The following is a 25692-nucleotide window of genomic DNA, read 5'->3' as shown; positions in this document are numbered from 1 at the left end:
AGCTAGCTTTTTCCAGAGTCTTGATTCTGTCTGCAGCCACACCCACACCTCTTTTGTGCTCTTATATAATGTTTATTCGCCCAATTAACTCACCAATTAAGATTGAAATGGAAGGAAATCACTACGAAACTTCAATTATGTTTGGAAAGTTCCCCAATTTAGTCCACAGCTAACTTCAATCTCATTGGTCATCCTCCATATATGCTAATTAGGACCCAAACGTCATGTCCTGAACACAAGCGCCATTTTTTACTTCAGGAGGAGGGTGAAACAGCACAATACATCAATTATTTCACTTTAATGTGAATCATTATTTCCTGAATTAACTTTGGCGGTTGCATCTTGTCCGGGGAGGTGAGTGTCAGAGTATCGTCCAGGTGGATTGATTGCACACTTCCGTGACACCGAGACTGAAGCGCTGGCGGATTGGTGAAACTATCCATACACGGTAAAAAAAAAAAAAAAAAAAAGGACGCGACAGCCATCCTTTTATAACCGGAGAAGCAAAGGTAATTAATTGTACGTAGCCCGGTCAGTCAACATCTTCAACAGTTCATCACAAATCTACACCTATTGTTGCCATTGTCGACATTTGCGCAGATCCACTTTCATAAATCAGCCAACCAGACATGTTTGTATGCAGTTCAACCAATGATTGATCATTGAGTTCAACACAGCTAGCTAGCTAGCATTTTAGCTTATATTTTTTATTCCCGCCAATGCATACAATTAGATGGTTTTAGCTATATTTTTGCTCTCGGGTCCACCGGCCGCTTTTGGTGACCCTTCGTGGCATAGGCGTCCCATTCAAATGACTGCCCTTTCAACTTCGATTGTAATTTCTGTGGCTACCATGGGGCATTGTGACCACGGGTGAGGGGGGATTCAGGATTTGTTTCCGGAGAGGGAATCTGTGAAACGGCTGCCACATCCAAGGAAGGCACGCAAATGTTCAACTCCTGTGTCGGGGATCTACTTAGCTAGCCAGCTAACGTTAGCTAGCTCGTGACGAAAAAGAACAATACAGGACTCTTTCGAGTGCCTGTAATTTGAACGAGTACACTCCGGGCTGGCAACTTTTAAAGAAAGTTTAGAGTGAGATTTGCTATGTGAATTTCATTTTTCCCTGGCACAACCCCTAGACATTAAAACAGTAAAATGTCCCGAAAGTTAATTTCCTGCCATTCTACGTATTTTGACATGGCTTGGGCCTATGACCAGGGTGGAAAATAAAACAATAAAAACCACAGGTCCGGTGTATTAAGGATACTTTGAACATGAAATTAATTCAATTTGTCGACTTTAACATTTCACCCCTCCAAATCTCAAAGTATGCCTATTTTTGTGAAACCTTATTTAGGTGGATTGACACTTTATTCAGACAGTAAATAAATAAGATGGTGGAAACAGTATAAAGGTTGGAAACGGGGTTTGATCCTTATTCTCAGATGGAAAGTATGTGACACATGCAAGGTAGTGTTACCACTACACCAAGGCTCTGCACAGAAAATACTAACACTTTTTAGTGGTTGATAGCAGTGGGTCACCAAATCATAGATTGCAGTCTCCTTGTCCATAGACTGCTTTTAAGGTAAATACAAACATTTTGTAATTTGGGTGAACTCTTTAAAATAAGTCTTGAAAAAATACTGCTTGCTCTACGGGAGGGTTCACCATCCCTGATCTATGTTTCCCAAGTGCTGGGTGTCTTGAAAATGTTCTTGTTATAACAATTCATTTCCCAATCATCCACAATTGCCTGAATATCAATATTCAGGTGGTTTACGTCTACTAGTTGAAGATCCTTGCTATAATCTTACTCTACCGAGATGAAATATGATGCATTTGAGTTGTGAGTCCCCCTACCATCTGCCTAGAATGTGCACAATACAATATATAAAAATAAAAACATGTTTAGGCTTGGAGTGTTTAATATCCAATGCTTATTTGTATGGTTTATGTAAAACTGTCCATGGAATGGCTGCAAAAATACATAGCCTCATAAGTCATTTTCAAAGACACGTAGGCATATCGGATTTCAAATATGTGATTACACTGGCAAAATTGGGAAGAAGTGGAATAATAAAATACGTTTGGGGAATAAGTGTTCTTGCACACAAATTACCCTATATTTTAGCCCATTGTTAAGAATGAGAATTGTTCCACTGATCAGGCTAAATAAAGTCGATAAAATCTCCTGAATACAAGATGCCATAAATCTACCCCTACACCCTAACCAAAAAATATATAAATATTCATTGTCCCTGCTCCAGAATCAAACTTAGACTTTTGGGGTCACAATCTTGACAAAATTATTTTCAGTTTCAAATCATGTCACCCTACCAAACTAGGTCTGTCTGCTGCCTTTTTGTTGTCACAGCCTAATGCCAATCGCCAAATGAGGAGATTTAATGCAAGTGTGGATTAAATTGATTTAAATACATGTCAAAAGGCTGCATTCTGCAATGGGGACGGGAGTAACAGCAACCTAGTTTGGGCAAAATTGTACATAAAACAGCTACTGTGCTGCTCTTTTAACAGTTTTATAAACGCAGTGGAGTACATTCTCTCTTTCTCTATTCAGCTCCACTCTAATCTTGAGGGACGCAAAAAAAAAAAAATTGCGCCTGCATCCAATCCCGTTGATCCCTTACATTAGTGGTTCCCAAACTGTGTTGTGCCTCCTAGGGAGGGGGGCAGGTTTATAAATATTTAAAAAACACACTTAAGGCGCTCAGTCTGGCTTTAAACTTACTCTTGAAAGTTGTAATGATAGAATGCACAAGGTGCAATTTCAAAAGTGGGTAGTGCACCATCAGTTCCTCTTGTCATGTTAGTCATTGTATAGCTTAGAGCTATTTATAACTTGTCAGAAATGTCCAGATCAACTAGCCTATGTCAGCTGGGTTTTTTTTGCCCATAGATGTTGTAATATGTCACTCAAGTCACATGCATACACATTAGATGTGGCAAAATGTATAGAATTGCAAGAAAATTAGCTTTAAAACTGCAAAATGTTCTTTGCACCACATGACAAAATGTGTAGAATTGCAGGTAATAAGCTTTAAACCTGCACCAAGAAGAGGGGTGTGAATAGTTATTGTGCCCATAGAAATAGATGTGTGTGTGCAGGGGTGGCGTGGAATGTTCCAAAGCTTGGAGGGGGGACCCAGAGTGGAAAAAGTTTGGGAACCCCTGCCTCACATAACTAGACCAATCATATGCTTCAATGTGCCGCGGTTCACAGTGCTGTTGCAAGACAGGTCAATGATAGAGGTTCTGCTCGTGATAAGTTGCAGGCGCAGATGGTCTGATTTTCAAAAACGATTTGGAGCACGGTTTAAAAGTTAACACACTTACTATACAATGGACTAATTCTACAAATAACAGCAGTACTTTTCAATGCGTGAGATATAAGATCTGGTGTGAGGGTCAAATGCGTGAGTTGGCAGCTCCTGTACACTTAAAATAGTTTAATGAGGATCCATTACTGATGTTTAGAAGCATTTTTTTCAGTGGTCAGAAACTTGTGAAAGTGCTATTAATGATGTTTTAGCGGTCAAATTTGACTGCCAGTTGAATATTGTCCATCGGTGTGACGTAATGTCCCGCCTCATGCTTAACAAATAATTGTTAAGCATGAGGCAGGTAACATTCGATCAATACACAAGTAAAAATGGCTTTTTAAATTTTTTTATTTATTGAGGTTTAGTGAGATCACTGAATCTTACCCAAAATGTAATAGCGAGACACTTGGTTATCATCGTTATACATGCAAATTGTTTTTTAATTGAAATGCAAGAATATGATTACTGATTTTAAAGACATAAGTAACAAAATAGTCAATTATTTTAACATTCAACATTTGTTAACATGTATTGTAATGTCACACCAGAGGACATGTTCAAGGCACTAATGCATGAAATGGTTCCTTAAATTGGATAAACTTAAAAATAAAGGGTGGCCGTATAACATTGAGTTGTTTATTACAGCTATATGTTTAGCTTTAAATCTTTAAATTTTTTACTTTTGTTTTGGCCGTATGGCAACTACCAAAATGTTCTTGTTATCTTGCTGTGTGGCGCATGGTGCTAGATTTTGAAATAGTAGCAGTATTGGGTGAGGGTAACATGACAATGGCATTTCTATATCTTGTCACTAAATCACATTTTACTGGTCGCACGCATATATATTGCGGATTTAGAAAAATGCTTGTGTTCCTAGCTCCAAAAGTAATATCTAACAATACACACATCTAAAAGTAAAATACTTAGACCATAAATGTAAACCAATAACCTATGAGCCATAAACACATTAATCCATAGGCTACATTCATGGATGTCAAAGCATGATCTTTAACCAGAGATCACTATATATACTGTAAAACTATTTTGTGGAATGTGCTTTGTGGCTGCCGGAACGGACAAGTGAAATTGTCCCGTAAAAAATGAAGACCACGTTCATTTGCTTTGACTCTAGTGCTCCATTTGTACATGTGCATTTGCGGGGCACAACAAAAAAGAAACCAAACCAAGCATCACACAGTTCTTCTCCTTAAATTCCCTTTTCCCTCTGTGTATCACTCACTCAATTGCGTTCCGACTGCCTCCTCTACACACGCTAAGGGGGCACACAAACTCCTGTTAGGCCTACAGAAATAAATGCCTATAAAAACGTATCTAAATGATGGGATACACAAGCCACATTCTTGGCAAAATGACAATTTTGTCACATTTCAAAATGGACTGGTTGATTAAAGTAGGAAATGTGTTCCAACAGAGAGCTGCAGTTTTGGAATAATAATAATATTCCAGTCTATTTTCCATTTAGGCTACTTTGTGGACTGCTAGTGCCCCTCCCCCCCTTAAACAAAAAATACACAAAAACATTAGTTTGATAAAGTTTGATAAAGACAGAAGCTTCTACTGCATTCGCTTAACAGGTAGGCTCCTCGTGGAGTGCAATGAGAGGCAGGTGGTTAGACCGTTGGACTAGTTAACTGTAAGGTTGCAAGATTGGATCCCCCGGGGTGACAAGGTGAAAATCTGTCGTTCTGCCCCTGAACAAGGCAGTTAACCCACCGTTCCTAGGCCGTCATTGAAAATTGCCTAGTTAAATAAAGGTAGAAAAAAATATGCGCCCAAAAATACCGATTTCCGATTGTTATGAAAACTTGAAATCGGCCCTAATTAATCGCCCATTCCGATTAATCGGTCGACCTCAAATTTAGACCCATTTCTCCACATTTTGTTACATTACAGCTTTATTCAAAAATAATCTACACACATAATGACAAAGCAAAAACCGATTTGAATACATATGTATTCAGACCCTTTGCTATGAGACTTGAGCTCAGGTGCATCCTGTTTTCATTGATCATTCTTCAGATGTTTCTACAACTTGATTGGAGTGAATATTTCAATTGATTGGACCTTATTTAGAAAAGCACACACCTGGTTATGTAAGGTCCCACAGTTGACAGTGCTGGGATACTTTAAAACATTGTTTTACTCAGTACTTTGTTGAATGTTTATCAAGGATCTCTCTGTACTTTGCTCTGTTCATATTTGCCTCGATCCTGACTAGTCTCTCAGTCCCTGCCGCTGAAGAACATCCTCACTGCATGATTCTTCCACCACCATGCTTCATCATAGGGATGGTGCCAGGTTTCCACCAGATGTGACGCTTGGCATTCAGGCCAAAGAGTTCAATCTTGGTTTCATCAGACCAGAGAATCTTGTTTTTCATGGTCAGTCCTTTAAGTGGCTTTTCGCAAACTCCAAGCGGGCTGTCATGTGCCGTTTACTGAGGAGTGGCTTCCGTCTGGCCACTCTACTATAAAGGCCTGATTGGTGGAGTGCTGCAGAGATGGTTGTCCTTCTGGGAGGTTCTCCCATCTGCACAGAGGAACTCTTGTGCTCTGCCAGAATGATCATCGGGTTCTTGGTCACCTCCCTGACCAAGGCCCATCTCCCCCAATTGCTCTGCTTGGCTGGGCGGCCAGCTCTAGGAAGAGTCTTGGTGGTTCCAAACTTCTTCCATTTAAGAATAATGGAGGCCAACTGTGTTCTTGGGAACCTTCAATGCTGCAGACATTTTTTGGTACCCTTCCCCAGATCTGTGCCTCGACACAGACCTGTCTCAGAGCTCTACAGACAATTCCTTCGTCCTCATGGCCTGGTTTTTGTCTGACTTGCACCGTCAACTGTGGGACCTTATATTGACAGGTGTGTGCCTTTCCAAATCATGTCCAATGAATTGAATTTACCCCAGGTGGACTCCAAGTTGTAGAAACATCTTAAGGATGATCATTGGAAACAGGATGCACCTGAGCTCAATTTCAAGTCTCGTAGCAAAGGGTATGAATACTTGTGTAAATTAGGAGTGGCAGGTCGCCTAGTGGTTAGAGCGTTGGGCCAGTAACCGAAAGGTTGCTGGATTGAATCATCGAGCTGACTAGGTAAAAACCTGTCGTTCGGCCCCTGAGCTAGTTATAACTCCCTGGGCGCCAAAGACATGGGATGTCGATTATGGCAGCCCCCCACAACTCTGATTCAGAGGGGTTGGGTTAAATGTGGAAGACTCATTCAGTTGTTCAACTGACAGTTGTACCCCCCCAAACAAAAATCCAAAATGTACGACCAGTTTTCGCTTTGTCATTATTATGTCAAGTGTGTAGATTGCTTAGGAATGGTTTATATTTAGTCCATTTTAGAATAACGTAACAAAATGCAGAAAAGGTCAAGGGGTCTCAATACTTTCTGAAGGCACAATATATTTATTAGGTCAAATTAGGATTTGTTATATGTACTGGATATGATAAATTAGTCATCGTTACTCTTGGCATAGACATATGTGCACATAGGCCTATTTCTTTGTTTTTTTATATTTTGAGTACTAGGAAAAATAATCATGCAAGTACTCAGTCAAATCCCATCCCTCGTTTGGATGTGTATAATATTACCTGGCCTAACATGGCTCTCTCTTTCAGGAAGCTGAGGAACAATGTATCAGGTCCCGGTTGGAAACTTGGAGAACATCCGAAAAACAAGGAGAAGAGTGAAACACATTTTGAGTGATTTTGGACTGGAGGATTGCAAAAACCTTCTGGAAGTATGTTTTTGTTGTGCAATTTTTATGTTTAAAACTATCTGTTTTATAGGTATCAGAGCATTGTAGGAACTTTTGTTTGGGGGCTAGATGAGGCCTAATTATTGCCATATTACCCGTTGTTTATAGGCATGGATAGTACTTTTCCCATAACTCTGTACCAAATGGCACCCTATTCCCGATGGTCAAAGGTAGTGCACTGTAAAGGGAATAAGGTGCCATTTGGTACACAGGATAGTGAATGTTCAGAGATCATTGATCAGTGTTTTCTTCCCATGATACTTAGCTGTTTGTTGTCCTTAACTGTATGTTGTCTGTCACCAACTTCCAGGAGCTGCAAAAGAAGGAGAAGAACTCTGATGAAGAGTCTGATTCTGATGAGGCATTCCAGGAGACTGAGTGGGTGGACCTCAGTGAGCCCTTCCCAGGCAAGAGGAAGAAAAAGGTAAAATGGCACCTAGAAAGATGCGCTAGTCTGATAGGGATGTCAACAAAAAAATATAACATGCATTCCTTAGTGAAGTGACAGATCAATTTAAAATGGTCTTATTTTGCTAATCATGCTTGTTATCGATGTGTCTCCTTCCCCCAGTGGCCGTACCGCACGCGGCTGTTGTGCTGCTCCCTCTGTAAGTACTCCACCCGGAACTGGTACTCCTACAAGAGTCATCTACAGCGGAGCCATGAGTATGAGAGGAAACTGTGTGTCCTGGCTCCCTGCCAGATCTGCTCCTTTGTCGCCCACCCCCGACTCCTCAAGAAGCACCTTCTCCTCTTTCATGGCTCTCCAAATGTGGACCAAGATGCAGCATCTCTGCATTCAACTACCAAGAAAGGAGACCGGTTTAAGTGTCGTAAGTGCCGATATGTGGACTCAAACCTCTTCTCAATGAAGAAGCACGTCCTGCTGAACCACCTGGAGAAACTGTGGCACCACTTCTCAGGACGGATACCAGACACTAAGTTCCCCCATACAGCCTCCAGGCAGTTCTGTAAGGTGTGTAAGATGGCTATTGAAAGCACGGAGCACATGCTGCACCACATCCTGGCCTCTCCCACTCACCAGTGGGCCTGCGCTCAGATCAGGACCTGGATCTTGGAGAACACTCAGTACGCCAAGCCCACAAATTACCAAACACTGGCCCCTAAAAAACAGATGCCACAGGTGTCCAGTCCTGAGCAGCTGGCAGGGCCCAACCAGAGCTTCCTCCCCCCTCAGGCCCTGGTTCAGCTGGCCGGTGCTGAGGCAAAGGGCCTCGTCCAGCCTGGGGCTACTGTCAAGCTGCAGAGTGCTCTGCCACAGGGGGCCATCTCAGCCACCATGCCCATTGGCCAGACCATGGTCAGACTGCCCTCTGGCGCCTCACTACCTGGTGCTCCTCACAACCAGGTGCCTTTCACCATAGGGGTCCAAAGTCAGCAGCAGCAGCCCCAGCAGGTCTTCCTGCCCCCGAGGGTGCAGATCAGCATTCCAGGGATGTCCCAGGCCCTCATGGTGACTCAGCGCCTCCCCTTGAACCAGGGGACCCCCCAGGGTACAATGCTCCAGAGCAACCCCCAGGGCACCATGCTGACCTCCCAGTCCCTCCTTAGCCACCTCTTCCCCACTGGCAACAAGGTCAACGGCATGCCCACCTACACCTTCGCCACGCCGGTAGGCATGCCCAGCCAGACAAGTAACATCCAGCTGATCAGCAAGGCTCCTCAACCAATCAAACCAGCAGGTAATCCTGCTCTCAACTCCAAAGCCAAGAAGTGGATCACCTGTCCCATCTGTAATGAACTGCTCCCTTCCAATGTCTATGAGGCTCATCAACAGGCTGCCCACAAGGCCCAGCCCAGAACAGCTAAGCAGCAGGGCCTGGCTGCCCGTGCTCCCTTCCTCAGGAAGATGCCTGACAAGACAGTCAAGTGTTTGAAGTGTAAGATCCTGCTGTCTGAAAAGGGCCTCTTTGAACACCTACTGCACGGGCTTAACTGCCTCTACTGTCCTGGGATGTTCTACTCCATCCAACAACTGGTTGAACACACAAACACACAACACAACCCCACACAGAAGGCCAACTGTGACTTCATGAGGCGAGAGTATAGACTGTACACAGACGACAGCGGTAACCTTCTGTTCCCCTACTTTGACATCAACACCATGGCCCCCAAAGAGATCCTGGGAGACGCAGAGCTGAAACTGGCTCTGGTCACCAACTCCCTAGACCTGATCTTCCTCAAGATGCAGCCTGGTGGAAAACAGGAAGTGTGTCGGAACCCCAGTAAAACGATGCGGACCGACTGCCCCTTCTGTGAAGAGAAGTGTGTCACAGTGGAGAACTACCAGGCCCATCTGAGTGGGAAGCACTGCATCGCACCCACCGTCCACGCCATCCTTAAGACTGCAGCATTCAAATGCATCTACTGCAACGGCGTCTACACAGGCAAGACCACGCAGAGAGCTATAGTAATCCATCTACAGCGCTGCCGTCGTGCCCCCAAGACCCCTAAAGATGCAGACAGACTCCAGCCCGCCCCCACCAACGGACGCCAACAGCAAGTCATGGCCTTTAAGCAGATGGTCCAGGTGCCAGGTCTGTACTCTGCCCAGCTCCCTCCAGTCCCCATGGCAGCGCAGGCCTCCGTCCCTGTTCCTGTCCCCCAGCCCTCTGAGTCCCCTGCTGAGCTACAGAGCAAGCTGAGGCTGGAGGCGGCCTTCAGGGAGGCCATGGAGGCCAACAAGAAAGAGAGGGATGCGCGGGCAGCTTTCCGTAAGCAACGAGAGAAGGAAAAACGAGAGCAGGTACCCAAGATGGACCCCTATATTCAGCTGGCCCTGGACCCCAGTGGGATGGAGAAACGACCCTCTGAGGAGCGGAAAGACTTCCTCACCAGATACTTCCACACCAAGCCGTACCCCACCAAGAAGGAGTCTGAAGAGCTCTCCAAGAGACTGTGGCTGACCCGGACTGAGGTGTCCACCCTGTTTGGAATGAAGCGCACGAAGTGCATGAAGGCCATTCAGAAGAACAGCCCTACCATCTTCATGGGCTTCAACATGACAGAGCTGAAAAAACTTAAGCACGACCTCCTCATCCCAGAGGTGGAACCTGCAGAACCAGAAAAGATGGCTGACCAGGAAGTGGAACCCGACGAACCAGAACAGACGGATTCCCCAGAAGGAGAGAAACCAGAAATTTCTGTTCCAAAAGAAGGTCCTTTAGAACCACATCAGATGGATGTTCCAGAGATGGATCCTTTAGAACCACAGGCAATGGCTGTCTAAGTTGTCACTTCAGAGTGCATGTACAGTCTGTATAGATACTTTTACCTGGATGACTGCAACAGACTGCAGTGCCCTGAAATGTATACTTTTATATTGATGTTAGTCTCCCTGCTAGTAATTGTCAACAAAATTTTAGATGTTGACTTATTATTCTCCTTTTCATAGAACTGTAAATCAAATGTTGACATTCTCATAGGCTACATGTTAAAACAAACCTCTGTATACACGTGTAAAAAAATAAATGTAAAGCCAAGTGAGGACTGTATTAGTATTAGACACTGTTTTCAGGGGTTTGTTTCATACAACCACAGCACGGTTAAATCCACCATTTCCACCTAGGCGGCACCTTTAAGACGTGTTTTCAGCCTAACGACCATGATTCAGTTTGAATAATATTTTGAAATGCTGTCAAATGTTAAAGCTATATAAAGACACCTGTATTTGGTATTGTGTAAGTATTCAAACTGGGATCATTGACTGACTTTAAAACAACTACAGCATTTAACTCTCATGTTCAGAATGTTAATGAACAGTATTTGTCAATTTTGTGTTTCTGTATCATAAGACTTATTTTCTGTATGTCTGTATAATAGTTATTGTCCTTTGTTCTCAATAGTAACTCAAATCTATTATGTGATTATATGAATCCATTGACCAGATGAGACTGAGTATATTCATAACTGTAAGACATTGTCCATCTTTTTCTTTTCAGAATGTGTATCGAGTGCTATTCTTCCCTTATTGGAACTATGTAGTGGATTGTTCAGAGTTCGCTAAAAAATACTGATTTTTGCCATAGCCTACATCACTTTCACCCTTGTTGCTTTTTTATGTTGGTCCACTAATTTTGTTGTAAGTTATTTGGTGAAAACAGACAACCTCTCCTGGTGGTTTTACCATTATTTTCATATGCTAATTCCCCTGTGGGTTTTTCTTCCTTGTTTCAACTTCTTCCTGTGTCACTTGCAATTGATTGTCAGGTTTTTATGTACTATATACCTATTGGGTTTTAGATGGGTTCGGTCCTTCAGAAGCTAAAATGTGTATAGACTTGGAAGGTTTGAGCCTTCTGATGCATTGTGGCAGAACTGTGCAGAATAAACTTTTTCCAATAAATATTTCACTGCTGGAACTTGCTCATTAATGGGTGTCTGTCTGAGAGCTTGTCTAACCAAAGTGGGCTACTGTAAAAGAAAGCCATTCCCTGTATTTCGATCTATAAAGATCATAATTATGTTTTTGTGTAACCAGTGCATTGAGCTAGTGGCAGACATATTGACGCGATTGGTATGCGCCGTCCGTTTTTATTGTCGCTTTATAAGTGACAGTGCGCGACCGTAAACAGACGACGTTTTCCTGGTCTTCGTCTTTTCACTACAGACCCAGGCTTCCCGTTTGCCTCAGTTTAAGGCTTTGGAGTTTGAGAATTTCATACGGTAAGTGTGTTTTGAAACCAAATCACATTTTATATTCTTTAATATTAGTTGAGGTCTTTCAACTTTGACTTTCTGTAAATGTCCAAACCAGCCATGCTAGCTTAGCTATCTAGCCAGCTAGCTAGTTAGTAGCTGGGCTTCTAATTTATATCTAAAGAAACGGGGTTTCTGCTGTTCGAGATAGTAACAACATGTAGCTGAGAAAAGGAGTTGTAACAAGTCGTAAACAAACGTGACTCCCAACATTTAATCGTATTATACTTTCCCAAGATACGTGTTGACACTGCAGCGTCAAAATGTCGTACATGCTACCGCATCTCCACAACGGCTGGCAGGTCGACCAAGCCATTCTATCCGAGGAGGACAGAGCCCTGGTCATTAGGTTTGGACACGATTGGGACCCAACATGTATGAAAATGGACGAAGTATTGTACAGTATAGCTGAAAAGGTAAGATGTATGTTATTATACCATTGTTGCTGTTTGCATTTCAGATTTGTGAATAGGGCTGTTGCGTGACCGTATTATCGCGACACAGGCAATCAAATTTCACGTGACCATTTAGTCACGGTAATCAGGCTTTTCCAAGATCTGATGCTGCTGATGGTCATTAGTAGCCTTCCAAACGTGCTAACTGCTTGCTATTCAGTACTCTTGTCCCTCTAATCACTCTGACAATGTAATTGAAAATCTAATCAAACAAGTAATGAGAGCCATGATGCACAACATTTCTATAGGCTATGCAATTGCAGGAGAACGTCTGATGGCCTTTTAAAAAGAGGCGCACGTCAGCTTTCTATAGGCTAGGCCTCCTATATTTATTTCTCAACTGTCCTAATATTAAGCACATTGCTTATATTTACAACAGGAGTATAGCCTACCTGGCTGGCATGAAAATGAACCACGGGAAAAGCGTCCTCCATTTGCTATTTAAGTGCATGGATGTTTTGAGACAGGTGCATGATAATGGTCCATTCTAAATCAAAACAAATGTCACACATGATTTAGTATATGTAAAGACCAGATTAAATCAAGAATAGTTAGATTTTTGACTATTAGCCTATCACTTGTGAATTATATATTTTAACTTGTGAATGATGCCCAGCGTAAGGCAACAAACAATGCCTTTTTGGGGGGTCACTTTTTCGAATCAGTCGCACACCTCATGTAGCCTAGCCCATAGGGCTATATGTTTTGATAAGGTTTGTACAAAACTAAAGTGGCCAAATCACTTCTTAAAATTAAGCACATGAACCCGCTTTACAGGGGGTGTAGAGCCTAACTGGCATAAATAAGCGCCGCGTGAGTTTCCAGTTTGCGGAAGATCATTTTCACCATAGAATTGCACCTTTTATAATAAAAGAATTACATGCATAATCACGTTTGCGGTCACTTTTAATTTTTTTCCCGCTAATGGAACATTTGCGCTTATAGCCTTATAGTCGTGTGTGCATTGCTGAGCTTAAAATGTGAAGAAATAGCCTATTAGCATTTTAGGCTAAACGTTCTGATCTGTTGCATCAGCCACATTTGCGTAAAAAAATATTTTATGCTAGTGGTTGTATTAATTTGGGATCTATCGCATCCCACAACTGTCCCAGACTATGTTTGGAATATTTATTTTTAGCATAGAATAGGTATATTTATGTGCTCTTGGGGTTAGTAGATTGACATAGGCTTGTGCTTTTGGTGTTTGTTAGGCCTACTCATCTTGTTGGCTGACAAACTAAATGTGAACAGTTCATCCAATATTTTCAATATGCACTTCAGAACTGGATAAGGACACGCACAGTTGCGTTACCGATGTGTTACTGTTATCACTTATAGCCTGTGAGAAATACCCATGTGATGGACAGTCATGAGTGAGGGGTGCGTTGGAAATGTGAGGCATTATCAAGTGCTTGTCAAATTGTGAATGAGACTGAAGCGTGTACAGCCTATGCAAAAAAACAAAGCAGAGCTCATGCCTTTTCAAGTTACCTTTTTTTCCAAATCATCTTTAGTCACATCATTAGTCACATCATGCAGCCTTACAATGTATTAAAAATAAAAACATATAGCCCACCATTTGTAGAACTAAAGTTAAATTAATAACTAAATTAAGCGAATAGGAGTACCTATTTTGTTAACCGCTCAACACAGAATAGCTGCTTGTGGCACTCCCTCAAATCATTTGGTGAAAATATCCTTTCTATTTTATTCAGCTTTGTTCAATTGTATTCTTCATACTATAAAATAATGGTACTGTATTTTAAGCAAATCTTGTCTGTTAAATGAACTAGTGTAGCCCACAGCCATTTGGCATAGCCAGATCAGGACCTAACATAAAGACAACTCAGAGTATGCTATTCTGTTCTTCTGAAATAGACATCTCCTTCATATCATGCTTCTTTAGACCTGTCTAAAATAAATTATGGATTTATTGTGAAGGTGTAGACTATATTACACAGATGTATTATACATTTTCAATTGTAGATGTTCCAAAGGTCTGCATCAGTTGCTTGTGGAAACCAGGAGATGCTAAATGTTTGTTAATTAATGGTCAATTACCGTGAGACTGACAGGTAGTTGCTTGACAAACACCAGCTGACAATTTTGTGACTGCCACAGTTCTATTTGTGGAGACATTTAATTGAAAGTTGTGATTTTTACAGTACAAACATCACTATCCCATCCTACAGGTGAAGAACTTTGCAGTCATCTATTTGGTGGACATCACAGAGGTGCCGGACTTCAACAAGATGTACGAGTTGTATGATCCTTGCACCGTCATGTTCTTCTTCAGGTGAGTTTCAAGTTGTCGTCATGTCTGACCTAGCCCTGTAAACCAATTATTTTTGACTTGCTAAATTGTTGCAAATGTTCAACAAAAATGGGTGTAGCAAATACAGGCTCTCATACCATATAGGCTAGCTGTGAAAACGGATGCTTAGCCCTACGAAGCTTGGCGTCATGTATACAGGAAGTACAGTTTAACAGTACAGTAACGTGTTCTGCCTTATGCTTATAGGAGAAGCATGTAAGATTAGTATTCGGCCAATGACTACTTGTTTTAGCAGTATGTGTCCTGTGTTGGACGGTATTTTTAATCAGTAAACATTTCTGATGGAAAACTTATTGTTTGCATCGCCAAGCAGTGCCCAAGAGGGTATTAAATTCAATCTATTTTCAGAAGCATTCCACAACTGTGCCAAATATTTTTTTGAACTAACCCAAGATAGACCACAGCCTGTCATTTCCAATGGGAACAAATGAGTCATAGTGGGCAGAAGAGCGGCAGAGCCAAGCACCAGCTAGCGAGATCCTATTGGCATGTACTGTATTGTATTTGCACATGTATTTGCACATTTCCGGTAGGCAACACCTACCCTGAAGTGCACGTGTACAATAACTCAATTTGCCCTTGCACTCCTAAACAAAAACAAAAAATTAAACTTTGGCAATTGGTAAAGTTTACCAAATGTAGTCCACTCTGTTTCTAACATTCTAGTTTTGGGAACCAAAAACTGTTTGAGCTCAAGTGTTTCATCAATTAAAGAATTTACAAAATGTCTGCCAAAATCCATCTCATTCCATATTTTCCTATTGCCAGTCAGTGCTTCCTCTCATTACTGTATTTGGTAGTGAATGGAAATGCCAAGAAGATACTTCTATCTATATATATATATATAAAATTACTGCTCAAAAAAATAACACATCCTAGATCTGAATGAATGAAATATTCTTATTAAATACTTTTTTCTTTACATAGTTGAATGTGCTGACTTCAAAATCACACAAATTATCAATGTAAATCAAATTTATCAACCCATGGAGGTCTGGATTTGGAGTCGCACTCAAAATTAAAGTGGAAAACCACACTACAGGCTGATCCAACTTTGATGTAATGTCCTTAAAACAAGTCAAAATTAGGCTCAGTAGTGTGTGTGTGGCCTCCACATGCCTGTATGACCTCCCTACAACGCCTGCCTGGGCATGCTCCTGATGAGGTGGCAGATGGTCTCCTGAGGGATCTCCTCCCAGACCTGGACTAAAGCATCCGCCAACTCCTGGACAGTCTGTGGATGGAGCGAGACATGATGTCCCAGATCTGCTCAATTGGATTCAGGTCTGGGGAACGGGCGGGCCAGTCCATAGCATCAATGCCTTCCTCTTGCAGGAACTGCTGACACACTCCAGCCACATGAGGTCTAGCATTGTCTTGCATTAGGAGGAACCCAGGGCCAACCGCACCAGCATATGGTTTCACAAGGGGTCTGAGGATCTCATCTCGGTACCTAATGGCAGTCAGGTTACCTCTGGCGAGCACATGGAGGGATGTGCGGCCCCCCAAAGAAATTCCACCCCACACCATGACTGACCCACCGCCAAACCGGCCATGCTGGAGGATGTTGCAGGCAGCAGAACGTTCTCTACGGCGTCTCCAGACTGTCACGTGCTCAGCGTGAACCTGCTTTCATCTGTGAAGAGCACAGGGCGCCAGTGGCGAATTTGACAATCTTGGTGTTCTCTGGCAAATGCCAAACGTCCTGCACGGTGTTGGGCTGTAAGCACAACCCCCACCTGTGGACGTCGGGCCCTCATACCACCCTCATGGAGTCTGTTTCTGACCGTTTGAGCAGACACATGTACATTTGTGGCCTGCTGGAGGTCATTTTGCAGGGCTCTGGCAGTGCTCCTCCTTGCACAAAGGCGGAAGTAGCGGTCCTGCTGCTGGGTTGTTGCCCTCCTACGGCCTCCTCCACGTCTCCTGATGTACTGTCCTGTCTCCTGGTAGCGCCTCCATGCTCTGGACACTACGCTGACACACAGCAAACCTTCTTGCCACAGCTCGCATTGATGTTCCATCCTGGATAAGCTGCACTACCTGAGCCACTTGTGTGGGTTGTAGACTCCTTCTCATGCTACCACTAGAGTGAAAGCACCGCCAGCATTCAAAAGTGACCAAAACATCAGCCAGGAAGCATAGGAACTGAGAAGTGGTCTGAGGCCACCACCTGCAGAACCACTGCTTTATTGGGTGTGTCTTGCTAATTGCCTATAATTTCCACCTGTTGTCTATTCCATTTGCACAACAGCATGTGAAATTTATTGTCAATCAGTGTTGCTTCCTAAATGGACAGTTTGATTTCACAGAAGTGTGATTGACTTGGAGTTACATTGTGTTGTTTAAGTGTTCCCTTTATTTTTTTGAGCAGTATATATATATATATAAATAAATAAATAAATAATCTGGCTCATTGTTCCATCTGTGACTGCACACGGATGGCATGCTTTCGCCTTTAGACAAGTAAACAGACTGTTCGCAGTCATGCCACTTCCTGTCTGTGGTTCACATGCAGTAGCCACACAAAATGGGCACAGTGCTGCCACGTACTGGTCAACAAAATAACATCAATGTATATTGCAGCTAGATTTGAGTGGGTGGTGGTAGCATCAAACAATTGGATTTAATACTTTCTTGGGCACTGCTTGGCAATACAAACAATTGCTTTTCCATCAAAACCATCTACCAATTATGAATACCATCCAACACGGGACACATGCTGCTCAACAGGTACAGCAAAGGGTCGGGCGAAATCTCGCAAGCTGTTGCTATGGATTGCCCTTAGACCCGGCTTATTAATAAATTCAATGATTAATTAAGTTGTCTAAGGGATGCGAAAACAACTGCCCAATGCTACTTCAGTTGACTGAGAACTCCCCTCTTTTAGTCCTGCATGACTCTGTGAAACATATCCCTTTTCCTCTGCACTGTTCCAGGAACAAGCACATCATGATAGATCTGGGGACTGGTAACAACAACAAGATCAACTGGACCATGGAGGACAAGCAGGAGATGATTGACATTGTTGAGACCGTTTACCGAGGGGCGAGAAAAGGACGAGGTCTGGTCGTATCTCCTAAGGACTACTCCACAAAATACAGATACTGATTGGTTCTTCCCTTTCCATTGCTTTGTGTGAAGCCCAATGGGAGCAAATCTGTCCTTTCATTATGAGACTTTCTAGACAGCTGGACTACAAAAAGGCTCAGATCGAGGTGTCCTGCTCTTTTTTTTTTGTATTTAAAAAAATAATAATTTTACAGCCATGTCATATTTTTTCAACAGCAGTTATGAAAACCAACATTTAGTTCTTTGATTTAATAAATGTCATGTTCATATTTGATATCACTTCATAGGCCAGTTTCCTAGAATAAGGCTAGTCCTTTATTAAAAATAATTATCAATGAAAAATCTCCATTGAATGTGTTTTTTTTTTTTTTCAAGACGGCATCACCCACCACCCCTCTGAGCTGCAGTCAGTTTGCATGTTTAAAACATATACTTAATTTTTGTAAAACTGGATGTTTTACCTGATATTATGAGGCATGTCTTGCATTGCTTAAAAGTAGCCGTGCCAAAATCCGACCATTGGAATTATTTTATAAAGGCTTACTCATTGAAACCAGCATTTCTCTCCTGTTTTGTTTTTCATATTAACTTTATTTCGTTGTCCACAAACTAAAACCACAATCCTAGTCATAATAGCAACCCTTATCCTAGTTGTTGCATCTTTATATTTCCCCTCTTTCTAAATTTCTAACAGGGATTGTCATCTGTCACATAAACCGCTTGCATCAGGTTCGCTTTTAGAACGGTGTTTTCCCGCAAATTGCGTTTTGGCAAATGTGAAATGATTGTGCTGCGTAATTACAGTAGCTGTATGTTCATTAATATAGCCTATTGGCTGTGAGACGATAGGCTTCCTATTGTTGCTAGGCCTGTGACAGTCATAGAATTTTGGATAATGGTAATTGGCCAGCCAAATGACCACGGTCACCGTAATAACCGTTTGAATAACAAAACAATATATTGATGTACATTTTCTCCTCCCCGCCGCTCCTGACTGCATGTGCTGCCAATAAAATATAATGAATATAACTGCCGTCCGCATTCATGTCTATAGGCAGGTTTCCATTGACTCGGGTTTATTCAACAAAAGCAATGCTGCAGAAACAAAAATTGTTACGTGTAATGGGAACAGCCAATAAAGGATACAATTTCGAAAGATCGACAACAAAAAATGTATCAGTTCGACACTTTCCTTATTGTGACAAATTATGATGGAAACCAGTGTTTTTTTTTTCTTTAGAATAAATGATTGCAGGATAATGTTGAAGGTACGCGAGGAACGTAATGTCATGGCCCTAGTTGCATTTGCAAACACTTTTTCTGTACGAAATCCATAACCTATATGTTAACAGGGTGACTGTGAGCTAAATAACCAGATGGAAGTAAAAACATGACTTGGGCATAAATAAATCATGTATGGTTGCAGTCCTCATAGATTGTATGGAATCGGATCCAATGATTTACCTCCCGTGGGGTGCCGCCATGTCCATTCTAAATGCCTACTGCTTGTGAAGTTGTTTTTTTTTTTTCAATTTAAAAATGTTTATTTGCAGTTCAAGAATGCCTGAATTGCTTCACCTTGCTTGAGTGGATGCAATTTTCACCATCCAATTATTTCAGATCTACAGGAGTGCAGATTTCACCGTGGCGATTTGTTCGCACATGATAATTATGGCAAATTGGCATATGAATTGATTCTGGCTTTCACTGGATACCGGAGACATGAAACAGATACTGTATGTGGGAGGGCATACAGACTGTAGCTAATTTATTAATGCAGAATTTGCCTAAAAGGATATAAAAAAAAATAATAATTGCAACAACGTTTTATTTGTTGGTGTGATGTCATTGAGTCCAGCTGTTTTTATCGACACAATTGTTCAATGGAAACTCACAGTAGGCAATTGTATCTATTTTCTATGCTAACTTTTAAAATGTTGACAAATCACTGGGAAAATTCATTGAAACGTAGCTAGTGATGGCATAATGGTTGGACTAGCAGCCATTGCACGAAGTAAAAGCAGGAAGTGTATCCATCTGATTTATTTTAACTCCACTGACAGTTCAAAAAATACATTCCATTCCATGAGGCACATCAGTTAACATAATTTGAATGAACATTTTACACTACAATGGAAATTATTGCATCACAAAACCAAGTAGCCATTGCGAGGGTACCCAAGAGTTTACCAGTCTAATTGCCACACGACTGCCCTGCTGTCCAGTCTTAAATCAGCTGTTGGTTCCAACAATTTTTGTAAAAAAAATTTTACGGTTACAATGATTTGATTGTCTTTATTCATAACCGTTGGTTACACAGTTATACGGTAATTGTGCCAGCCCTAATTGTTGCACTCAATTAAGCTCTAAATGAAATGTTGCATGAATAGTATTTACAGAGTTCATACAGTCAAGAAAATCATTGTTTTCCAGACCTGGAAAAGTAATGGAGGATGCTCAATCATAGTGTCGAGGTGCAACTTAAAAATGTTAGAAGTCATTGGAAAGGAAAAGGCGCAACTCTCTCTACATTAAAAATATGTTTTATTAAGCCAGTTTAAAAGATTGATGTTTCGGCCTTCAATACCCTTCAGAATAATTTCATTAAAGGACACCTGTGCTTCACTATGGAACTTGATGAGGGAGGACTAGACTTCCTGGATGTATGCATCACTAAAACAGGTACCTTCCTCTCATCTGATCTATTCAGAAAGAACACTGACAGAAACAATTTCCTCCACACTCAGAACTGATGTTCCTAGAGCACAACTACTGAGTAAGCCCACAAGCCCTAGAGATAAGACATTCCATCCAACTGGTCACTACCTACACTCTATAAAGTCCAGAACTACTAGGCATCACAAAAAAACATTGGCATATTTTACACTCATTCAGCACTAGCTAGTTCATTTCAACAGCCTCCTGCGGCCGCTTACCATAGAGCTAAAGACAAAGCTGGCTGATCCGCCGCCAGCCAAAGCGCAAACAAGACCAGTCTCCTCGTTATTCCCCCTGCTAACTACATGTGGCAATTGTATGCAATGCCAGTACACCAAACGTATAAAAGTTTCTCGCACCCCAGATTGGGTCGAGACATAAAAATCAAAAGTACCATCAATTTCAATTCTCGCAATGTGATCTATGCGATTCGTTGCCCGTGTGAGCAATCGAAGTGTCGGCCATTCGATGTGCTGACCCCAACAGCCCAGTGGCCCTCCATTTCAAAGACCGAGGACACTTGCTTTGTGAGTTATTTTATTTTGGAAAGTCACAGACGTTCTGGATCAATTTCTTAGATATTTTAGTTCCCAGAGGTTTTAACCTAGAGAGGACTATAGTATGCTTTTGTGAAGGGCCCCATATGTTTGTTGTTCCAGTGCCACACATGGAGGAAGCTTAGTCGTGCACTAACTAAACCAGTTAGACCTATTTGCCTAATCTTTTGATATTTGTTGCTATCTCTAGTTTTGCTTAGCACTGTTTATTTTTTTCAATACCCAACATATTCAATATGTATTATATAGTAATGGTTGTATATCAATTACACCTGTATTTGAAAAAAGCTTGCCCAGTTTTCAAATGGCTTTTTACTGGTTCCACTTCTGTATTTCATCACTAGGTGGAGACATTGACCATAGTACACCACACCCTGAGTACCAACGTGTATGGTCTACCACACCGTCTCAGCACCACCAGATGAAGAGTTTTCTCTCTAATTGTCTTCCCTCTATGATTATTCTGAAGGCCGAAACGTCAATGTTTTTAAACTTGCTTAATAAAACTAAGAATGTTAAATGGTGAGCGAACATTTGACAGCCAAACTGTCTTCATCAGGGTACATCAGGATAAATATGACCAAACTAGATTTCCCGAATAAATAGTAACATTCACCTTTGCTTTCCTCACCCTTGTTATGTTGCGTTTTGTTTCTTTCTTTTGTCGAGTCATTTTGTGAAATATTATTTTTGATTTTTAACTTGATTTTAATATGCTAATTTCTCTCTGGATTTGTTATTTCTGTTATTTTTTCACCTTCTTCCTGTGTCACTTGATTGTCAGTTTTCGTACGTACTATACCTGTTGGGTTTTATTTTGGTTCAGTCCTTGCGAAACAAAACATTTATTTAGACTTGAAGGTTTGAGCCTACGTTGTTGCTGAATTGTGCAGAATACTTGATTTCTTATGGATGAATATTTCCCTGCTGTAACTTATATTTTAAAAAAAGTATCTGTGAGTTAGGTGGTCTCTAACCAAAGTGTGCTATTGTAAAAAAGACTGATGCATACTTATCTGTTTAGCCAGCTAGCGGTATGTTATGCACCGTCTTTTCGTTTTGTCGCTTTTTAGTGACGTAATGCGCAGGCGTAAACAACAGAAGTGGTTTTTATTTCGTTAATCTTTTCACACACACACTTCTGTTAGCGGCATTTGTTACTTTTTGTTGAGAACAACGTTGTACACAGTATATGTAGCTTACGTTAGTAAACATTGTTGACAAGATCCAGCCCAGATAAAGTATTTCGCTATAACGTTAGCTAGCTAGCTAACCAAACGTGTTACTTCCCAACATGACTCTCCCAGGATACATGTTAACACTGCAGCATCAAGATATCGTGCATGCTGCCGCATCTCCACCAAGCCATTCTATCCGAGGAGGATAGAGCCCTGGTCATTAGGTTTGGACACGATTGGGACCCAACATGTATGAAAATGGACGAGGTGTTGTACAGCGTAGCTGAAAAGGTAATATGCATTTTACTGTACCATTGTTGATGTTTGGATTTCACATTTGTGAAGACATTTAACTGAACGTTGCTATTTTTACTGTACAAACATCACTATTCTTCCCAACAGGTGAAAAACTTTGCAGTCATCTATTTGGTGGACATCACAGCGGTGCCGGACTTCAACAAGATGTACGAGTTGTATGATCCTTGCACCGTCATGTTCTTCTTCAGGTGAGTTTCACGTTGTCATCAGGTTGCACCTCCAATCTCTAGTTTTGATCTAAACATTTACCAGGTTCCAAAAATGGGTTTGGTAAACACAGACCCTGTTGGCCGTGACCGGGAGACCAATGAGGCGGCGCACAATTGGGTTAGGGAGGAGGGTTTGGCTGGCTGGGATTTCTTTGTCCCGTTACTACGTCGCGTATATGCACTGTCATTTCTCTGCTGTGTGCATCCTGTTAGCTGTCACTCAAATGACGAGGGACTGAAGCTCATTGGCTAGAACTCAAATTGCTAGGGGGCTGGCCCACGTGTGGTAAAATGTAGGTGGAAATTGCTTTCAAACTAGGGATTTCATAGCTAATTGAGGTAAAAACAGTCATTCTGCTCCTAGATTATACAGTATGGAAAAAGTACAAAAACATATCCACTCACTACTGTAAGTCACTCAGGATGAGAGTGTCTGCTAAATTATTAAAATGTAAAAATCTATTGCATGTATGAGCTACACATTGACACATCCAACCCAAATTGTGAGGTTTAAAAAATACTAGTCGCCCAGGTTCCTGATCATGTCTTTAATACAACCAGCTCCAAGCTGCTTCAGTGGACAGCCTGCTCCCATCTTTGCTGCCCTCTTTTTGTGAAAACTGAAATATTCTTTCTGTACTCTTCCAGGAACAAGCACATCATGATAGATCTGGGGACTGGTAACAACAACAAGATCAACTGGACCATGGAGGACAAGCAGGAGATGATTGACATTGTTGAGACCGTTTACCGAGGGGCGAGAAAAGGACGAGGTCTGGTTGTATCTCCTAAGGACTACTCCACAAAATACAGATACTGATTGGTTCTTCCCTTTCCATTGCTTTGTGTGAAGCCCAATGGGAGCAAATCTGTCCTTTCATTATGAGACTTTCTAGACAGCTGGACTACAAAAAGGCTCAGATCGAGGTGTCCTGCTCTCTTTTATGTTATAGCCAAGTCATCTTTTATCAACAGCAGTTATAAAAACCATCATTTGGTGTCTTTGATTTAATAAATGTTATGCTCATATTTTATATTGCCATTTAGTTATCACTTCACAGCCTGTATTCTTGGACCCAGATTGATTATTAAGTCAAGGACTAGCTTCTTTCTCAATAAGGAATCTCCATTGAAAGTGTGTTTTTAGTGTAGGACTAGGCTTAATCTGGGTCTGGAAAATTGGCTCATATGTTTAATCTGTATGTATATGTGACTTGTTTCTTCTGAAATGCTATGGGTAGTGCTGCGATGACAGGAAGATCGAGAAAAGACTTGGAATTCTTTTGTATTATAGTTTTTTCTATGTATTGTGTTTACATGGTAAAATCCCCCACAAATTACATCCCGTTAAATGAGAAAGCAAATGCCATAGGCTGTTACATAACAATAGATCAGTAATAACCTGCCTATGTGTGGCCTTTTGTCATGCCACATCTGTCTTTAGTGGAACCTCAAAAATCAAGTGAAGTTAGCTGATCTGATATGTGTTAACCTGATGGCTTGGTCACTTAGGAGTCTGCTGCTCATCCATACCAGCCTGGGTCATGAGGTCGGCAACATTCTTCTCCAGGTCATCAATTCGAGTCCCCATGTCATCCAGTGGGTTGGTTAAGGGCAGTCTTGAAATATATGTAGTTATTATTTATTATACACTGTGTCTAGGTTGTACATTAAACATTTATTTATAGAGAAAATAAATTAAATTCATATTTTATTCTCAAATCCACTAGATTAGGACTTTCATATAAATCCTTTTTAATCTGATTAAAAAAATAGCTGCAATTTTGAGATTTGGTCTTGCTTGAATACGTGATTTCTGTTTATAATCTCAACTGGTAGCTATTAGATACCGTTCTTCAATAGCAGCTTCAATTCAATAAAACGGTTGCTAGTAGTAGGGTGTGATAAAGGATATTTTTTGAAACAATCTGGTCAGACATGCTTTGAAATTTACTGTGAAGATTCTGCATAGTTGCTTCCATCTGTGGGAGAGACAACACAAACGATTATTTCTCAGATACCAATGTTACCATCAGCGTAAGAAAAAAGCTATACAGAAAATAAACGTACAATTTCTGTCAATTCTTTTGCAGCTTTTGAGTTGGATTCCGTCATCCTGATTCAGCTGTCGTTTCAAAATCAATGGGATTTGTCTTTGAAGCTGTGCGTCCCTGACGCTGCGGGTCGTGCTTGGCAACAGTTTCAACTGAAATGCACAAGTGGGTGTGAAACAATACTTTCGGAGAACTTTACTAAAGAGTGTGTGTAGCCTCCATAAAAACTACAGTGTATACCTTTTTCATAAATCATTAAGTAGGCTAACAATCAGATCAATCAGATGTTTTTAGACGAAAGACATGTATAATTTAGACACTTTAAGGCATTGTGTAATCCTAATAGGCGTGGTTAAATAGCACAGAATGGTAGTCAAATTTAAACTAAGTTTTATGAGAATGGACTACAGAACGGTAGGCTGAACTTACTGTTTCACGACATGTCTGCTACTGTTTGTATAGTTTAAAACTCCAATTAGTTTCTGTTGCTGAATTTTCTGACTTTTCCCGAGATGTTCTAGCTTTGAGCTGTAGGCGTTTCCCTCATTGACACCTAGTTAATTAACCCATGATGCACCTTTCTGTGTTGAACTGAGCTCAATGGGTATCAGATCCTTTGGGACTCTCCATGACATTTCTTTATGTAAGAGACCATCCATTTGGAACGTTGTTTTCTGACAAACAGATTACAGTCATCACGATTATGTAACCTCGGCAAAATGTTTTAATCCGGACTCACTGCAATCATCCCTTATTCTCAGAATGTCAACTGTTCATCATGATAATGATGGAATAAAATAAAAATACAAAAAAACATATATAGGCCTATGTTCAATGTCTCAATATAGAACAAGTACAATAGGATATACATAAATACACTAAGTGGTTGATGCCCCCTTTAAACCTGATTCTGTCTAGGACCATGCAGCCAAACTCAGATGTTGCC

General features: G+C 41.3%; 3 protein-coding genes across 4 annotated transcripts; all 3 read left to right on the top strand.

Annotated features, from left to right (window-relative positions):
* The first annotated feature begins 228 nt into the window (after positions 1-228).
* On the top strand, positions 229-11525 carry LOC139392185 (activity-dependent neuroprotective protein 2a-like). 2 transcript variants are annotated; one of them, XM_071139968.1, is made up of 4 exons: positions 229-509; positions 6992-7113; positions 7442-7555; positions 7703-11525. In XM_071139968.1, exons 2-4 carry the CDS (start codon positions 7006-7008, stop codon positions 10379-10381), a joined length of 2901 nt encoding a protein of 966 aa, XP_070996069.1. In that variant the 5' UTR covers positions 229-509; positions 6992-7005; the 3' UTR covers positions 10382-11525. The 2 variants fall into 2 exon arrangements, with proteins under 2 accessions (XP_070996069.1, XP_070996070.1); XM_071139969.1 differs by having other exon boundaries at positions 330-354.
* A 152-nt stretch (positions 11526-11677) lies between these two features.
* On the top strand, positions 11678-18268 carry LOC139392326 (thioredoxin-like protein 4A). Its single transcript, XM_071140233.1, has 4 exons — positions 11678-11817; positions 12088-12266; positions 14498-14601; positions 17580-18268. The coding sequence occupies exons 2-4, from the start codon at positions 12114-12116 to the stop codon at positions 17749-17751; spliced, it is 429 nt and encodes a 142-aa protein (XP_070996334.1). The 5' UTR covers positions 11678-11817; positions 12088-12113; the 3' UTR covers positions 17752-18268.
* A 3727-nt stretch (positions 18269-21995) lies between these two features.
* LOC139392327 (thioredoxin-like protein 4A) lies at positions 21996-25562 on the top strand. The gene is made up of 3 exons (XM_071140234.1): positions 21996-22456; positions 22568-22671; positions 23341-25562. Exons 1-3 carry the CDS (start codon positions 22331-22333, stop codon positions 23510-23512), a joined length of 402 nt encoding a protein of 133 aa, XP_070996335.1. The 5' UTR covers positions 21996-22330; the 3' UTR covers positions 23513-25562.
* Positions 25563-25692: the final 130 nt, after the last annotated feature.

The sequence above is a fragment of the Oncorhynchus clarkii genome, chromosome 32 (assembly GCF_045791955.1).
Source record: "Oncorhynchus clarkii lewisi isolate Uvic-CL-2024 chromosome 32, UVic_Ocla_1.0, whole genome shotgun sequence".
Lineage (NCBI taxonomy): Eukaryota > Metazoa > Chordata > Actinopteri > Salmoniformes > Salmonidae > Oncorhynchus > Oncorhynchus clarkii.
The sequence above is the reverse complement of the archived record's forward strand: the minus strand, read 5'-3'. Positions and strand labels throughout refer to the sequence as shown.

What these genes read in the sequence shown, in the direction of transcription:
- LOC139392326 (XM_071140233.1), top strand. Translation starts at nt 12,114, where the DNA reads ATGTCGTACATGCTACCGCATCTCCACAACGGCTGGCAGGTCGACCAA. An exon ending in TGTACAGTATAGCTGAAAAG is followed by an intron (nt 12,267 to 14,497) that starts GTAAGATGTATG and finishes CCCATCCTACAG; the next exon opens with GTGAAGAACTTTGCAGTCAT. An exon ending in ACCGTCATGTTCTTCTTCAG is followed by an intron (nt 14,602 to 17,579) that starts GTGAGTTTCAAG and finishes GCACTGTTCCAG; the next exon opens with GAACAAGCACATCATGATAG.
- LOC139392327 (XM_071140234.1), top strand. Translation starts at nt 22,331, where the DNA reads ATGCTGCCGCATCTCCACCAAGCCATTCTATCCGAGGAGGATAGAGCC. An exon ending in TGTACAGCGTAGCTGAAAAG is followed by an intron (nt 22,457 to 22,567) that starts GTAATATGCATT and finishes TCTTCCCAACAG; the next exon opens with GTGAAAAACTTTGCAGTCAT. An exon ending in ACCGTCATGTTCTTCTTCAG is followed by an intron (nt 22,672 to 23,340) that starts GTGAGTTTCACG and finishes GTACTCTTCCAG; the next exon opens with GAACAAGCACATCATGATAG.
- LOC139392185 (XM_071139968.1), top strand. Translation starts at nt 7,006, where the DNA reads ATGTATCAGGTCCCGGTTGGAAACTTGGAGAACATCCGAAAAACAAGG. An exon ending in ATTGCAAAAACCTTCTGGAA is followed by an intron (nt 7,114 to 7,441) that starts GTATGTTTTTGT and finishes ACCAACTTCCAG; the next exon opens with GAGCTGCAAAAGAAGGAGAA. An exon ending in CAGGCAAGAGGAAGAAAAAG is followed by an intron (nt 7,556 to 7,702) that starts GTAAAATGGCAC and finishes TCCTTCCCCCAG; the next exon opens with TGGCCGTACCGCACGCGGCT.